Source organism: Scylla paramamosain, chromosome 33, assembly GCF_035594125.1.
Source record: "Scylla paramamosain isolate STU-SP2022 chromosome 33, ASM3559412v1, whole genome shotgun sequence".
Lineage (NCBI taxonomy): Eukaryota > Metazoa > Arthropoda > Malacostraca > Decapoda > Portunidae > Scylla > Scylla paramamosain.
In genome coordinates, this window is record NC_087183.1 from 8,696,154 (window position 1) to 8,714,120 (window position 17,967).

Below are 17,967 nucleotides of genomic sequence, written 5' to 3' on the forward strand. Positions count from 1 at the left end.
ATAACTATATATTTGCTGTGGAGCATTATTTGGCAATATATGTGCAATACGTATGTAAATGTTTATAATGTGGCCAGACAAAACAGTACCATAGCCACACACACACACACACACACACACACACACACACACACACACACACACGCACGCTTATTATTATTATTCATTGCTTTGTTTTGAAAGTAAATTACTTAAGGTAATCAACATTACGCTCATTCCTATAAGCTGGTGGTAGATTACTAGACCCAACCTTCTGTCCAAAATTCATTAAACGTGTCCCAGATGACAAAAAGGTAAGGATTGCGGCATTGCTGTCAACTGCTCGTAAGGAAAAGAAGCAGCGGTGTTATTGACTTATTTCAATGAGCTTTGATTAAATGATAAGATATCCTCCGAAGGGTTGAGCTGCCCGGGTTACTCAACCGTGGCACAGTAACAAATGTCGTTATTGATAACGACATTTGTCCCTCTGCTAAGGGTGATAGCAAGGAGTCGAGGACGAGGCTTGGACAACGTGAATGATTAGGATTGGACTCAGTACGTGGCGATTGCAAGGACCACTTCATGCTTGCATCTGTTGAGTCACGCACCAGTGAACACATGCATCAGCTCACTGTACAATATAATTACAGTTTTCAAATTATGCAAACAATATTACACTCTTGTGGAAACAATCTTTCACTTGATTTAGTTTAGTTATCCTTTCCTTCTCAAGAGACGGCCCTCCTGGCGCGGCACGGCGCGACGACAGAACACGGGAAGCAAGGGAGTAACTTTTACATGAGAGGCTTCATTTGCCAATATTTGTGATAGCACATTTATGTTCTTTCATCTATTGTATCTCAGTTTTTATGCATAGGTAATGCATTTCTTATATTATCTAGGTTTGTAAGTAAGGAAATGAGAGAGAGAGAGAGAGAGAGAGAGAGAGAGAGAGAGAGAGAGAGAGAGAGAGAGAGAGAGAGAGAGAGAGAGAGAGAGAGAGAGAGAGAATCTGAAGATGCCATGTTGTGCGTGAGCCTCAAGGGTTTTGGCTGATGGTTGGCTTCGTTGTGCCAAAGTATGGCCTTTATCTCATCTTACTTCCAGGATTGTGATTCCTTAATGCATCCCTGACAAGGTCTATCACATGAAGCGTCACCAAGGGCAGAAAGAACTTTATCGATCAGCCGAGCATCACTGTACTCTCGTAGGGCGCCTCTCCTCTGCCGAAAAGTCAGGTGTCATCCTGCCGCCTAAAAAAAATTAAGCGCACTGGGAGCATCCCTCACCACTCAGCCGCTAAAAGATTTTTAGATTTTAAAAGTGATCGTGTACTACTTTTAAGGAATTTTTAGTAGTAAAAGTAAAGCTGGCCACAAAAAAGAACTCTTAGCCTGTATGCGGGGCTTTAGTAGGGAGTGTAACACCAGACGCAGCTTTTGTAAACAGCTTTATGCGGCGGTGGTGGTTACACTGTATTTAGTGTGTTCCTATTACAACAACGTAGGACACGAGGTGAGAAAATTCTTAACAATAAACATGACAGCACTGGTGTTCCTGCGGGATGGATAAAACAAGGGGGTGTCCTTTGCCAAGGCCAAAATCTCCTCCACTTCGAGATCTTTTTCTTCGTCCTTCTCTCCTTAACCTTCCACTTCTCTGGCAGACCAAAGATGATCCATTCCCGACACAGCCGCAGTGGCTTCTCTCCGACGACTTCCCGCACTTGGTGGTGTGCATTGCACTGACAGGAATTTCATTCCACAGGATTGTCATCAACTGATATAGATGCGCAAGGAGAATGAGGCGCGACGGGTTTCCAGTGCCAAGCAGTCGGGGAAAGTGATGTGGCCTCACTTACAAAAAAAGCTGAATAGCGAATGTCATCAGGTAAGGTTCAGCCACAAGTGCTGGAGATCTAGCGATTCACGATAGTATTGTAGCTGCCTTTGGTCAAACAGACATCATGGCAGTACATCTTTAAGTACCTCCATGCCATCTTACTTTGCCCTTCCTTGAATACCCCAGCCTCACTCACTCTGTTCATTGTCCCACCTCTCCTCTTCCTCCCCGTGCCACGCTTCACTGTTTTAATAGTCATCCTACCTCGCTTCGCGCTAAGGTGCTGCTCTTGTACGTTTTAGAAGTTATATCGGCCTTTCGTCAGCACCTCAGCCTCACAAATGTTGAATCGCGAAATTATCAACACAGTAAATAATTGAGAAGTTTAAAAAAATTAAGTAAATATATAAAAGTCCAAATAAACGACTCATTCGTGTTCAGTGTATAAAATCCACGTCACATGAAGAAAATACGTGATGGCAGGATAAATCAAACGGAAGAGCATTGTGGTAAAGGGAAGCCCGTGATATCTCTGAATACTCGCCGGCCGATGGGGAAGGACAGCCTTGAGTTACACCACGCTGGCTCCCCGTGCTGTCACATTCAGTGTGCGGCTGGACTAGTGCCTGGGAGGGTCTCAATGCGCCTGGTCTTGTGTCGTCTTCGAAAACACACGCAAAAGAAAGTGTAGAAGAAGAAAAATAAATTCAACATGAAGGTAAGTTTTGTGTTCATTACGATGATACAAAACACCCCAGCCTTTGCGGACGTGACTCTGCAAATGTAACCTCCTGACATTTCATTGCTTACCTGATTCCTCGGTGACGGAAATAACATGAACATAATGAGTTATCGCTCCATTGCGTAACGCCAGGAACTCTGCGTTCGGTCACCGTCCCACCACTGCGTCACCAACACCGTCTCGCATGAAGTCTGATAGTTTTTTTTTTTTTTTTTTCGTGTTCGGGAGATTCGGGACCATAACTCTCTCTCTCTCTCTCTCTCTCTCTCTCTCTCTCTCTCTCTCTCTCTCTCTCTCTCTCTCTCTCTCTCTCTCTCTCTCTCTCTCTCTCGAGTCGGGGGTTGGCACCATGTACGAGTCTCCTTTAGTTCCTTGTGTCCCTTGCATCTTTCTCTGTAATTTCCATCCTTTGCAGTTCTACCGCAATTCCATCACTCCTTTTTACTCTGTCTTCCACTCGATCTTCTTCCCTCAGTTTGCTTTCTCCGGGTTCTTTTTAACTATTTATACATCGTCAGGTGTTTTAGAGCTGCACGTTCCCCATCATCACTAGTTTTCATCATAAAATATCGATACCATGTGACATGAATACATGAACAAACTAATGGTTTATAATAGAGATTTTACACGAAGGCCTGAATTAGCAGGCTATCTTAGTGTCAGAATTGTTTCAGCAAGTGTATATTTCCTTTGTTAACTGATGTTTTCTCTGTTTTTTTTGCAGATCACTAAGGTTCACGTGGTGGCGACTGGAGTGGTGAGTAGTGGCCTGGCGTGCTGTTGTTTCACCTTCCCTTTGCTCATTATCTTCTTGGCACCTCGCGAGTCGCGATGAACCTGTCATGTTTTTGTGGGTGACGTGAATAGCTACTGATGAAATGACAAGCAGAGTTTGTGTTGAAAGGGCGTATCGACCATACTGATACGTTTTTCAACTCAAACGTTATCCTGTTTTCCTATATTGCAATAACAGGAAATTACATTAGTGTTCTTCACCTGTGGTCGTGCTGTACGTATGCAGCAAACATATCTCCGTTTTCCTTGTCTGTTGTAAACGCCTACAGAATGAGGAAAACAACATAATGTTGTATTTATTTTATTTGTTTACTTTTACTTTTCATGAGTGCCACCATTTATATGCTTGGAAATAGAAACAAATGATATTTTGTATCGCTACTTTTACGCTAACTGCTCTTCTAACTGCATGCCTCCCTTCCTCCCGCGGACTCGCTGCACAAGGCTTGTTACTTCTCTCACTCCTATTCTGTCCATCTTCCTCATGCTAGAGTTAACCAGTATTCTCAGTCTTTCATCCCTTTTACTAATAAGCTCTGAAACTACCTGGCTGACGCTGCATTTCCTTCTATTTATGACTTACAAGAGGGAGATGTCAAGACACTTCTTGTAATCATGGACTGTCCTATTTAGGGACTGGCATCTTCAGCGCTTTTTCTTTCTTTCTTTCTCTATATTACCCTTGTCCAGAGTCCGTCCCACATTTAAAAGGAAAAAAAAAAAAGTTGCGAGAGTTAAAGCCTGAAAGAAGTTGTCTTAAATTGCGTTTAGAAAGTGTAGTGCCTCTCTGTCCTCCACCACCAGGTTCCAGTCGGTGTGTACACGTATCTAAAATCAGTCTCCTAACAGATATACCTGCTTGTATGTGCCTGCTCTGTTTACCTCCTTTACCTTCAACAGGTCGTAGTTTTGGTAGTCATCATTGTCCTAGTTGCAACATTATCAAGCTCAGGGTCCTCCCCTCCCACACTCCCCTTGCCTGACCACCTGGACGCCTCACGCTGCCCGGCACAGTACGGCTCGCCGCGGCCTGTCCTTATTGTCTCCCTAGATGGCTTCCGGCCTGACTATCTGCACCACGGTCAGACCCCGACCCTGGAACGCCTGTCCAAACTAGGAGTGCACGCCCCTTACCTCCTGCCTGTATACCCGACCAAGACCTTCAGCAACCATTACTCCATCGTAACGGTGTGTGTGTGTGTGTGTGTGTGTGTGTGTGTGTGTGTGTGTGTATGTGTGTGTTATCAATATTGAAACATTGATGTTTTTACGTTGAATTATGAAATTTTAAAGACTTCCCCGTTTCTCTAAGTTCTCTCCATCCTTGCCGCCACAAACTTCCCCAGGATGTCGCCACCACTGGAAGCTTTCTTTCTAAGTAAAATGTTCCCCCTCTCACCCAAGGGCCTCTACCCGGAGAGCCACGGCATTGTGGACAACGTGTTCTATGACCCCACCTTCAGGGCTCTCTTCACCATCAAAAGCCCGGCAGCCCGCAACGGCTCATGGTGGCACGGAGAGCCCATCTGGAACACCTTGGCGCGGCAGGTAAGACACGTCACAGAGGTGGACATGATAGAAAGCATAACTGCTGTCAATGACTGATCAGTTGTCACGGATGAAGGAAGACAATGATGGCGGCTCCTCACAAAGTACATGTAACTGCCTGCTGTGCTGTGTATGTCAGGACCATATTCTGAAACGCTTCACTGCACCTCTGCTACTTTCAAAAGGCTCTAGTTGAAGTTACAAAGGTTTTTAAGGGTCTTTTTTTATGGTTCTAGTGACAGATGAATAAGATTTCTACATTATTAATAGGAGAAAAACTCTTGAGAACCCGGTGAGAGAGCAGAGCGTTTCAGAATATGTGCCAAAGTCTTGCGTTTAGCCAGCTTTCCTCGACTACCTGTATGGATCTCAGCCAATCAGAGCCAATCAGAGCTCAGCCAATCGCCAACCTTAGTGACCCGTGACGATTGCCTCGCCCCGACAACTTGTTTCAAGAATTGACCCAATTATAGCACGGTCACTTCCCATCATCTTTCTCGGCAGCCTGTAAATCCAATTATTACTTTGATGGATGCATCTTTTTATTTAAATTAAGATGGAGGTGAAAAGGTTAACGAAACTTGTAGAGAGAGAGAGAGAGAGAGAGAGAGAGAGAGAGAGAGAGAGAGAGAGAGAGAGAGAGAGAGAGAGATCATTTCACCTCTTCGGTTGACTGGCTGCAGCTGGCGAGCCACTTGTGCTGATGGCAGCCTTACTGCTGACATTCTTATGAGAAGGTAGAAATGACTTTGGTCATCTGCAGTGGAGTGCCATACGCAAGGTATTCTGTCTTCACTTTTGTCACAGCAAATGCTGTATTTATGCATATTTAACATAGACTAGCATTACTAGAGGACGTTATTGAGGACAATTCCCTTCAGTCGGGTATTCTCATGACCTGAGCTGTCATCCCGTAAAAGTAGTCGGTATACATCGTTACACTTCATGAGTGAAGGAAAAGATGAAGACACACTGTAGCCCAAAGCGACTGAAAATGCGAGCCTTGGATGACACCACTACAGACCAGGGTCATCTTGCTACAGACACACTGATGTTGATGCACTATGTCACGGTGTGGCTTTGTCGAGGAAGGTTCTCTTCGCCAGCTCCAAAACACACACACACACACACACACACACACACACACACACACACACACACACACACACACACACACACACACACACACACACACACACTGTTAATTCCTTACTTTACTCATGCAGGGTAAGAAAAGTGCCACGTTCTTCTGGCCAGGGTCTGAGGCAGACATCGGGGGGGCGCTATCCAGACCACTGGATGCACTACAAATCTTCCGTTCCTTACGAGGAAAGGGTCAGCAAGGTGGGTCCCAGATCAAAATCACCACGCACGTGTGTGTGTGTGTGTGTGTGTGTGTGTGTGTGTGTGTGTGTGTGTGTGTTTCTAAGGTGACTTCATCAAGCATTTGTGAAGGTGTGAGGAACAGAACGAAAAAGACCTTTATCTTCTTTATCGCATTAAAAAGATAAAGGTCCTTTTCACTCTGTTCCTCACACACACACACACACACACACACACACACACACACACACACACACACACACACACACACATTTATATATGATTTTTGTTGTTGTTGTTGTTGTTGTTGGGGATAACAATGTTACTTTATTTTACTTTATTACATAACAATAAGTTACACGTGAGATAAAAAGTGGCACACTATTGGGGTTGAAAGTGTTCAGGTATGTGATGGAGGCTTTCTCGTTGACGAATTGGCTAACACACGGAAAAGACAAGAAATGACACATAATAGGAATGAGAAGGATTAATGGCAACAGCATGTCACAAAAAAATTCGCAGATACTCGTGGATAAGACGAAATGAACATGAAAGACTGATTCTTCTTCTTCTTTTTTTTTCTTTTTTCTGGGTAGGTGCTGGAGTGGGTGTCGCTTCCCCCAAAGGAGAGGCCGAGCTGGGTGTCTCTATATTTTGAGGAGCCGGACAAACAGGGCCACAGCACGGGCCCTCTATCCCCGGAGATTGACAAGGCGCTGAAGAAGGTGGAGAAGGCGGTGAGGAGGTTGATGAGAGGGCTGGCAGAGCGGGAGCTCCTGCACTGCGTCAACCTCCTGTTTGTGTCTGACCACGGCATGGCTCAGAGCAGGACTGACGTCGAAATAGATTTGGCAGTGTCGGTGCCGAATATTAGTCAGGTGGCTGACGTGATCTTCGGAGCATCGGCAAAGATCATGCTCAAGAACCCGAGTCATGGTGAGAGAGAGAGAGAGAGAGAGAGAGAGAGAGAGAGAGAGAGAGAGTGAGAGAGTGAGTGAGAGAGTGAGAGAGTGAGTGAGTGAGTGGGGAGGAGCTAACTAGCTGTCTCCATTTCTTGTCTTTAATACTTGCAATCACTGTGAACCGAGAACCAAGTAACTGAATCAGTCTTTGGCGTTGGCTTGCGGCGACAGAAGCTGAAGTGGACCTGGTGAGGCGCCTGTCCAACGACTTTCCGGGTAAGCTTCGGGCGTTCCTCAAGACTGACTTGCCCAAGCGGCTCCACTACGTCAACGACCTCCGCATCAGCCCCATCGTGCTCGACCAGCAGCCCGGGTACAGAGTGAAGGACGTGCGTCCCGACAGCAAGAAAAGAGACCCACCTCAAGGCTCACACGGCTACGATTATATTCATCCCGGCATGGATGTGAGTCTTGTGTGTGTGTGTGTGTGTGTGCTTGTTGAGTTCGGTGATCGTTCTAAATGCGTAACCTTGATCTTATCACGCGGCATTTTTAACAAGTGACACATACTGTAATCAACATTTCCATTCTTTAGTATATCCCTCACGTGTCATCATGTTTGCTCCTTTTATTTTCTAGCACTGTTCTTTCCCTGTCTGGTCCTTTTTCTCAACACTTCCTTTGCTAAATACGAGGAATTCTTCTTTGCCAGGCCTTCTTCATTGGGTACGGGGCGGACTTCGTGCAGAGCAAGACAGTGGAAGCGTTTCAGAACATCGAACTCTATAATTTGATGTGTCTCCTTGCCAATGTGGAGCCGGCGCCAAACAACGGTACGTGGGGCGCCCTCCATCACCTCCTCGCTGACCCGCCTTCACTCCCTCCCTCCACGCAGGTAAGGCGAGTATTATGAAACTCTATTAAAGGCGAGTATTATGAAACTCTGCTAAGTCTGCTCTCTCACCACAACTATTTTTCAATGCCACAGAGATGATTAGACGGGTTCTCAATAGATTTTCTCTTTAATAATGTAGAAATTTTGCCAATCTGTACTAGGACCGTAAAGCGTCCTTAAAAAAACCGCGTAGGGGCTTTCCAGTGTAATGGAGATGCGGCACAGGAGTGTTTCAGAATAAGGTCCATATTCTTAAACGCTTAGGACTTTCATCAGGAGTATTTTTCAAAGCCTCTAGAGATGATTTGCAAGGTTCTCATGGGTGTTTTTTTTTTTTTTTTTTTCATTCATGATGCAGAAACCTTGTTAAATTATATGAGAGCCATAAAAAGAAAGATTTTAATTGAAGCTTGAATCTTATCCATTAATCACTTCATGCCCTTATAAGCCTTGCTGTTATTATTGAAGCTTTTAATTAATAACTACATGAAGTAATTTTTGTATGTGCATGAACATTTTCACCAAGAACGCCGAGTAAAGCCCCAGCTTGGTTGATTCTCCTTCATTTTCAGCTGGTCGATCCGGTCCTCGTCGATTATCCTGAAAACGCAAGCAACACTTTCCAGCTCGCCGAGGGGTGCGAGGCCAGTCCGAGGTGGAGAGGCAGGGTGAGTAAATACATACATGTGTCCTGCTCAGTCCGCGTTGTGACCAGAACTCTCCAGTATAATAGGATGAATAGTTGCTCCTTTTTACTCTGTGAATAACTTGACTATTCTTGCGAACTTACACATGATTATTTTTAAGAAAGTGTCGAGTGCGTCGAGGCTTTTTTTTTTTTATTAATTATTATTAGCATTTTTTTTATTATTACTATTTTTTTTTTTTTTTTTTGTGTGTGTGTGTGGGGGGGGGACGGAGTAGACTCAGCACAGTGTACTTCAGCTTTAGCCTTTCTTTTGGTGTTTCCTAAGCACAGATGACGTTAACTGATCCCGTTAACCGCAGACAACATCTGTTGTGGAAAATATTGACACAACTCACCAGTTAATTACTTGCGATTTTCAAGTCAAAGTATGATTCCCTTAATGAAAGAGTGACCTTGTAAAAAAGACAAAGCTTTAATGATACACAGGGATCATTGAAGATTACACAACATACTTTAAAAGATCATTTTACACATGTTTTCACTATCTCCTTTAAAATCTGGTACACTTAGTGTTTTTTTTTCCCTGGGCCAGAACCCTTCTTACGTAAAAATAAATCCTTATGAAGGTTGGTACTGCAGTGTGCTCAAAGGAAATGCTGAAGAGGTAGCAGAAGAGGTGTTGCGTAACAATGAAGTACAATCTAAGATGCAGAGTATACATGAGATTTTGTTGTTACGGTGATGTATCAGATATACAAGGAAAAAGATTGCATAGCGTGCACATGTTGTCAAAGCATGCATCTTTTATTTAGTGAGTAAGTGTAGGCAGTACAGCTTCAGTGATGAAAACAACACAGCTCCTTTGGTTTGAGTGAAAGTTGTCATTCATATTATGCATTTTGTTCATCTGCGGTGAAAATTCTGCGATGTATGTGGTGTGTAGTGCCTGTGTTGCGTGGTGATGTAGGAAGGCTTGGCTTGGCGTTGCAGTGTTGCAGGTCAGTAGGGGGGGGTGGGACACAATGGAGAAAGTGTCAGGTGCTGCCATGAATAAAGTGTACGTTTTGTTTACCAGACATACGAACCAACAACAGTTGACGACATATCTGAACATCTTCCTTGGGGACTTCCTACCACCTCAGGCACAGTGTCAGCGCCGCTCCTCCTCCGCCATGACACTCACGTAACAGGTATTTCCTCGCTGCCTTTCTTCACTTCCTACGCTTCGGCTCATAAACAAACTTTACTTATTGTGCTTTGTGATAGTATTGTCCAGAGTGGTGCTCTCAGTTGCTCATTTTTGAAAACTCCATTTCTCAACTGACGACCATGTTCGTTAACTGCCTCGTAGTTGTTAGGACCATATTCTAAAACACTTATGCGCCGCACCTCTGTTCCATTCAGAAGGCTCTACTTGAAGTGACACGAGTTTTAAGGATGTTTTTTTTTTTATGGTTTGGTAACTGATTAACGAGATTTCTACATTATTAACAGGAGAAACACTCTTGAGAAGCCGGCTAATCACATCTGCGGCCTTTGCAAATAGTCGTGGTGAGAAAACGGAGCATTTGAAAATACGGGTGTGCAGTGGAGTGACGGAGGCTTCCATCTCCACAGTACAGACATGTAACACTGCTAAACTCACATTCACTGACCTTTGCTGTTTTCCTTCTGATCTGCTGCTCTCCTCTCTCAAAACGCAAGAGCGGATCAGAGGCTTACAACCAAGAGAATTCCCTAAATAGAGCAGAAATAAGTGCGGACAGATAAGTTGGTGGACAGATGTAAAAAAAATGTGGCAGGCATCTCCACCAATCGCATACCAGCTTTTCTTGGTCTTTGCGAAGGGCTATATGTATACGAGTATGTTATTTATTTATTTTTTTTTTATTTGTGTTTCTATGTGTTTAGTGTTAGTGATTTGTTGCACCATGCTGGTTATTGGAATTGTGCTGTGCGCCGTGTGTTGTGGTGAATAAAATATCTATCTATCCATCTATCTGTATCTATTTATCTATCTATCTATCTATCTATCTATCTATCTATCTATCTATCTATCTGTCTATGCATTAATTATCTTTCCACTTTACAGGCATGAAAGTCGCTTGCCTCTAACACCTGTACTGAAGCAATTGTCATGACTGTTGCATCCCCGCAGGTTACTCCCCGGAGCTGAGGACCCCGCTGTGGACTAGTTTCACGCTTCACAAAAAGCATGTGCCGCTCACCGCACCAGTAACGAGGCCCTGGTTAGCTGATCCTCGCCTTCTTCCTGCTCAAATGGCTACCTGCAGGGAATATGAAACTTACACCAATATTACCATGACGCCGCTCTTCCCGCCCGGTGAGTGAAGACGTCTGCGTGTGGGTAACTTTTCCAGCATGTGTAGCTGTGATATCTGTCTGGTTTGTATGTAGATGTAATTTACTTATATCCCTATCTCCATATCAGGCCGGCAATCCCACACGGAGTAACCCTGACAAAGCACCACACACTCACACACAATAATAATAATAATAATAATAATAATAATAATAATAATGATAATAATAATAATAATCTAAAAATTTCAAGGGCCGTGTCCAGTCGTTTTTTCGGAAATAAAATCTTAACAAAGCGTCTGACAAGGATGCTATTTTGTCAGTGAATGTTTGAGATGACAACCTAATTGGCAAAAACATACTTTGGTGTCATGTGAATAATGAAGACAATTATAAGAGAAGATTTAGAGTAAACTTAGCTAAAATTTACACACACACACACACACACACACATACACACACACACAAGCTTGACTTTAAAACTGCACAACAATTTACGGTATGTTTAACCTAGAGTACAGCAACAAGCTGAAGTTCAAATTACCTTCACAAAATATCTTATGATAATTAGATATTTATAAGTTATCTTCAAGACTTCTGTCACAATAAGTATGAGAAAAGGACACTAGCACGATATAGTCTGGCTGCAATGGGTACCCTAAATATAAACACGCTATTGAATGAGTGCTTTTTTTAACCGCACTACCAAGCGTTGCCGTCAGGGGCCACGAAGTAGGGCGTGGAGAAACTCATTCATTTTTTCTTCATTTTCTTTCTTTCTTTATGTGGTCACTTTTCTGCTTACTCACACATTCCTTCTCCTCACGACACAGGTTACGGTTCTGTGACAGTACCCGAGGAGGTGTACTTTATCTCCAACGCTGTGGGCATCACAAACCATGGGGAAGGCAACGGAGTGGCACGGCGGTGGCGTCATCTCATTGAGGCACTGCTCCCTAGCTGGCTGACGCTGCACAAGCCGCTCAATGTGGTGGTGGGACCCGTGTTCGACGACAACAGTGACGGGCTTTTGGATCCCCTCAATGCGACAGGGTACGGTATTCATTCATCACGCTAGTAATGAGAAGAATTGGTACTGGGAGTAGCAGGGCCACCAGCAGAGGGAAGTGTAGAGGTAAAGGTGTGCCGTACTCAGTCTTGGGTGTCAGCGTAGGGCATGCAGCGCCAACTTTCCTGGGCCTCTGCTTGTGCGGTATATTCCTTCTTGTATTATTCCTTCTTATCATTATCATCATACTCATGTTGCTGCAATAGTATTTGTATTCTTAATAAACAAAGTCAGTAGTGTCATGTTCCTCATCAGTCTGAAAACAGTGTTGATGCGCCACTGATGACTTAGGGTAGCGAGAATTAATTTACTTTACATTTAGAAGACGCTTGATAAGTGCTACTAATTATTCATATATACTTATTTATGTATCTATAATACGTATATATCTATTCGTTTTTCTTTTTTTGCTTCTTCCTTGTGTTAATTTTTTTTTTCTTTAGACATCTGCAGATAGCGAGTGATCTCTTCGCAGTGGTTACGCGCTGCTTGGACAAAGTGCCCCTCCTGAAAAAGTGTGACCCCACCCGCTTAGACGCCCTCGCTTTTGTCTACCCCCAGACGCAGTATTCTTGGACACCCGCTGTAAGTGGTGTTTGTTGTGCAAGTGGTGGTGGTGGTGATATATTCTGTAGCAACAGCATCAGTAACAGTAGTAGTAGTAGCAGTAGTAGTAGCAGCAGTGATGATAGTGGCGCTCGCAATGTTGGTGGTCATGGTGGTGGTGTACAACGAAGAGAAGGTGGCAATGGTGGTGGTTTATTGTCATAAGAAGATAAGCTTTTTAACTTGACAGTTGTTTTTTGTTTTTTTCTCTCTTATCACATCTACAATCACAACCACGGGGACTGAAGGCCGTGCTTGTGTTAGGCTTTAGGGATTCTTATCACTATCAGTAATATATACAGGCAGCAGTTATTATTATATCATTTGAAAGTAAAATCCTACTATATTAACCGGTATTCGTTGTTTCTGCTTTTATGTATTGTTGATAATACCATTTCTAAAGTGTAGCGTGTGCACGGACATGTTGACGGGCATGCTGCCAAGGGACGATGATGCAACCTAACCTAACAGTGACAGCGACTAGTCATAATGTAGCATCAGGAACTACACACTTGTATATCCCTGTGAATGAGTATTTGTAATCCATATATTCAACACTAAGTCAAGTATTATATTTTTTTTCCATGCTGATTAATATATTTATACACAGATTTCATACATTCAATGAAAACACTACTGTTTCTACTCTTACATCAACTGACAAGCCAGCCCGGCGTGGTGAGGTCACAGTCTTCCTCCACGTGTCTCTTGGACGTGAAGTGGTCGCTGGTACATTCAGGACACTCACCTTGATCACCTATTGCTAATGCTTACAACGGTGGTCATGATTACTTTTTTTTTCTTTTCTTTTCTAATTTGTGGCGGTATTTTAATTTCTCCAGTGACTCTCTCTCTCTCTCTCTCTCTCTCTCTCTCTCTCTCTCTCTCTCTCTCTCTCTCTCTCTCTCTCTCTCTCTCTCTCTCTCCACACCCCTTGCACTGTCTCAAGTGTCTTGCGCGGCGCTGTTGTTGACCTCTCTACTAGATAAAAGGACACTTCGCACATGCAAGGCTCTCAAGGCTGAGTGTTGCAGTATATATAAGACAAACTTCGTAGTTTCATCCGACATGTCACTAGTATCTACTGCATTAACCAACATGTCACTGGTATCTGCTACACCGGCAGAGTGGCGACGACACGACCTACGCCAGCATCTACACTGCCAGGGTGAGGGATGTGGAGCTGCTTACCGGTCTCGTCTTCTTCCCCAACTTGACCACTGACGCTCGCCTTGCCCTGGCCCTCCGCACCCACCGTTCCCTGTGGCGCCTCCCCTAACTGTCCATTTTCTCACTCTGGACCCAAGAACTAAGCATCCTCTCCACGGCGGCATCAGCTGGGACCGCATTCTCAATTGTTTCGGCGTCCTATCTCGATTAATTGTTGCAGGCTCTAGTGAAAAATTTTCTTAGTTTTCAAGGATGTTTTCGTGATTCCGGTATTAGTTTTACAAGGATTCTTCATTATCAGTGGGGGAAAATGTCTATGAGAACTCGACTAAACGTCTCTGTGGTATTTTAAAATAGTCGTTGCTGGAAAACAAAACATTTCAATATGAAGGCCCAGATGACTCTTGACTTGTCCAACACCCCGTCCTGTTCATGTGTATTCATACGTGTGTTCATACGTATTCATCAACTGAATATGAGGACATGATAAAATAATGTGAATTGCAGTAAACCAGCAGACCTATACGTGATTGCAATGATAAAATGACATGATAAAATAATGTGAATTGTAATAAACCAGCAGACCTATACGTGGATTGCAAGTGAAGTGAAATAATTAAATGGACGCTGTTCGTTTCTCTTTCTTTCTCTTCTATAGGAGTTGCGGATCCAAAGGCTTGGATTAGGAGTGATCCCAAACCACCTGTACCATCAAGATCGTTTTTTTTTTTTTTTTTTTTTTTTTTTTAAGAGGCGGCACTTGCCTTTCCTCACCCGAAAACCCCGCCTTCCCACAGGGTTCCCAATATTGTAGGGAGTAGGAGCCGAAAAAAAAAGAAAAAAACTAAAGGAAATAGAGCCGCTCGCGCGACTCATCTTAATATTTACCACAAAGTTTGCTCTGCAGTCAGGAAATTAAGAAGAATTTAAAGTTATGCGTTCTGTGGCTTACTCCTCTATCCCAATTTTTTTTTTTTTTACACGAATGTGTTCAGCGATTTTTATTTTATTACTATTACTAATTATTATTATTATTATCATTATTATTATTATTATTATTATTATTATTATTATTATTATTATTATTACTATTGTACTGGTTATGTGAACTCAGTGATTTAATGGTTGAACTTGACAATATAAAAAGATTTAGCATAAGTGTATATATAGAAGAACAAGACCAGTAATCTCCTACACAGTAAGTAAACAACTTAACGAAGTGTCCTGTAGTTTTTCTCCAATTATTAATGATATGTATTTAGGAAAGTGTTTTGTTTGTTAAGGGCATTGTTGTTTTTTTCATTACACACACACACACACACACACACACACACACACACACACACACACACACACACACACACTCTCTCTCTCTCTCTCTCTCTCTCTCTCTCTCTCTCTCTCTCTCTCTCTCTCTCTCTCTCTCTCTCTCTCTCTCTCTCTCTCTCTCTCTCTCTCTCTCTATATATATATATATATATATATATATATATATATATATATATATATATATATATAAACCTAAATTCTGCTGTATTTGGAAAGTGGCAGTTTTGCATAATATTTGGAATAATTACATATGTACGATAATTTTACCAGAAGTACAATAATTTCAACCTGTGTAGTATGATAATATGGCCAAAACAATCTGGCAACGCTGACTGCTGCCTGACCAAGTTAACCAGTCAGTGTGTCGCGTCTATGGGTGGTGTTAGTACGCGTCTGTTTCAACTCCCAGCTTGACAGAATTTGTGCTTTTTTTTTTTTTTTTTGTGCGTGTGTGTAACCACGCCTACACAGTGGCTGCCAAGGCTTACCCATGAGTTAAACCTTCTTTAGTTGGTAATGAGGAAGGCGTGGGCTCTAGCAGAGGACACCCTAAGGTAGCAGTGGGTGAAAACAAGCAAAATAAAGAAAAGTTTGGCTGTGAGAAGGTGCTAGACAGCCAGCCATAGTGACGAGGAGGCAGGAAGGTAGATCACAACCACCACCACCATCACCATCACCACCACAGGGAAGGTAAGGTCAGGAAGTGTTAGAATAAATTTAGGTAACTTAATTTAGGTTACTTAACGTAACTTTTTAATGAATAACTGAACAATCCACGGTTTTAACTCATTTTAACGCATCTCACCAAACCTCCAGCACAATATATCCCTGTGTCAGCCTCGTCTCGTTGCTAAAAACCGTAAAATTTAACTTAATGAAAATGTAAACAATCTGGGTCATCTCTATTTATCAGCCATTATCTATATCTGTGAGTGTTTTAAACCAATACTGTCGCAAAGCGGAGCCACATGACCAAGGTTTAATATCCGCTCGTTAGATATACCTGCCATTACTTAATTTAAGTTTGGCGAAGGTTTAAATGAGTGAGAAGGGTTGGTCGTCCCAGTCCCCTCCACTGGCCCCCCACCGCCATCTTGGATAAGGCTCCCCAGACCCCCTCCGGTTCCAATATTTTTCTTTGTATTTCCTAAGTATTTTATTTCGGCTTGTAGCTAAGATTTTATGGTTTGTAAAAATATTTCGTTGTTTTTTAAGTTATTTGAGTGTGTGTGTTGCGTGAAAAGTGGTGATTTTGGCGTTGTTTTTGTGTATATAAGAGGGCCGTTTTCGGCGTATTTTTTTACGGTCCCAGAACTAAATTTTTTATTTCTGCCTGTACTAGGTTCTTATTGGTTTTAAAAAATAGTTGGTGTTTTTTTAAGTGTGTTGCCGTCCCGCTCAGTGAAATGCGTGCACCGTACACTTCTTTTTATTCGTGTTCAACTTCCAATAATATTGATTTTTTTTTTCGGTAGATTTTTTATTTGTGCTTGTAGCTCACTTTAAATGGTTTTAGAAAATAGTTCAGATTTTTTAAAGTGTTTTCCGTTATGTTTAAGCCAGAATGGGTGGACATTTGAACGATTTTAAATGGGGTGAAGGTTCTAACAGTTTCCAGATACTTCTTTTTAAATATCTTTAATACTACTGCGTTTTGAAATGTGTTGTTATTTGTGGCATTAGTTAATATGTGTGGCAAGTCTGAATTTATAAAGCATTCCTGTCTAGCTGCGTTTTTTAGAGGGGTCATTTTCAAAATGAAATACGTACGTACGTAAATAACGGCCGCTGTGACGTCATCAACCCCCGGCCGTGACGTCACAAGCCCCCCCCAAACCCGTGGCGTCATCAGAGTGGTACCTTTCCTAACTCCCTTCCAGTCCCTCTCAGTAAATATTCAGTGTTTTTTTTTTCAAGGTATTTCAAGGTGTGTGTGTGTGTGTGTGTGTGTGTGTGTGTGTGTGTGTGTGTGTTGCCTTATTTTTCGTTGTACAGATGGTGATGCAGTGTGTGTTGCTTTGTCTTTCGTTGTACTGATTGTTATACAGTGTGTGTGTGTGTGTGTTGCCTTGTCTTTCGTTGTACAGATGGTGATGCAGTGTGTGTGTGTGTGTGTGTGTGTGTGTGTGTGTGTTGCCTTGTCTTTCGTTGTACATATGCTTATGCAGTGTGTGTGTGTGTGTGTGTGTGTGTGTGTGTTTGTTGCCTTATCTTTCGTTGTACAGATGGTGATGCAGTGTGTGTGTGTGTGTTGCCTTGTCTTTTGTTGTACATATGCTTATGCAGTGTGTGTGTGTGTGTGTGTGTGTGTGTGTGTGTGTGTGTGTGTGTGTTGCCTTGTCTTTCGTTGTACAGATGCTTATGCAATGTGTGTGTGTGTATGTTGCCTTGTCTTTCGTTGTACATATGCTTATGCAGTGTGTGTGTGTGTGTGTGTGTGTGTGTGTGTGTGTGTGTGTTGCCTTATCTTTCGTTGTACAGATGGTGATGCAGTGTGTGTGTGTGTGTGTGAGTTGCCCTTTCTTTCATTACACATATGGTGATGGAGTGTGTGTGTGTGTGTGTATGTGTATGTATTGCTCTGTCTTTTAGTGTACAGATGGTGATAAAATATAAATTAAACATATGCACATAACAAACAATAAAAAAAAAAAAGACAAAAAACATTAAATCAACTCAGTCTACCTGCCTCACCCCACACCCAAGCCTACTCCAGGGTGAGTAGTAGTAGTAGTAGTAGTAGTAGTAGTAGTAGTAGTAGTAGTAGTAGTAGTAGTAGTAGTAGTTGTTGTT

General features: G+C 42.7%; 1 protein-coding gene across 1 annotated transcript in view; it reads left to right on the forward strand.

Annotated features, from left to right (window-relative positions):
• LOC135089452 (venom phosphodiesterase-like) overlaps positions 1–14,478 on the forward strand; it is a 32,339-nt gene extending 17,861 nt beyond the window's left edge. The window contains 15 exon segments of the mRNA XM_063985030.1: positions 1,750–1,872; positions 3,291–3,323; positions 4,262–4,549; positions 4,766–4,909; positions 6,136–6,174; positions 6,176–6,253; positions 6,829–7,168; positions 7,366–7,598; positions 7,847–8,029; positions 8,602–8,697; positions 9,754–9,868; positions 10,837–11,022; positions 11,834–12,053; positions 12,513–12,654; positions 13,802–14,478. Coding sequence (XP_063841100.1) covers positions 1,771–1,872; positions 3,291–3,323; positions 4,262–4,549; positions 4,766–4,909; positions 6,136–6,174; positions 6,176–6,253; positions 6,829–7,168; positions 7,366–7,598; positions 7,847–8,029; positions 8,602–8,697; positions 9,754–9,868; positions 10,837–11,022; positions 11,834–12,053; positions 12,513–12,654; positions 13,802–13,954 — 2,352 coding nt within the window. The 5' untranslated portion in view covers positions 1,750–1,770 and the 3' untranslated portion in view covers positions 13,955–14,478.
• The last annotated feature ends 3,489 nt before the right edge of the window (positions 14,479–17,967 follow it).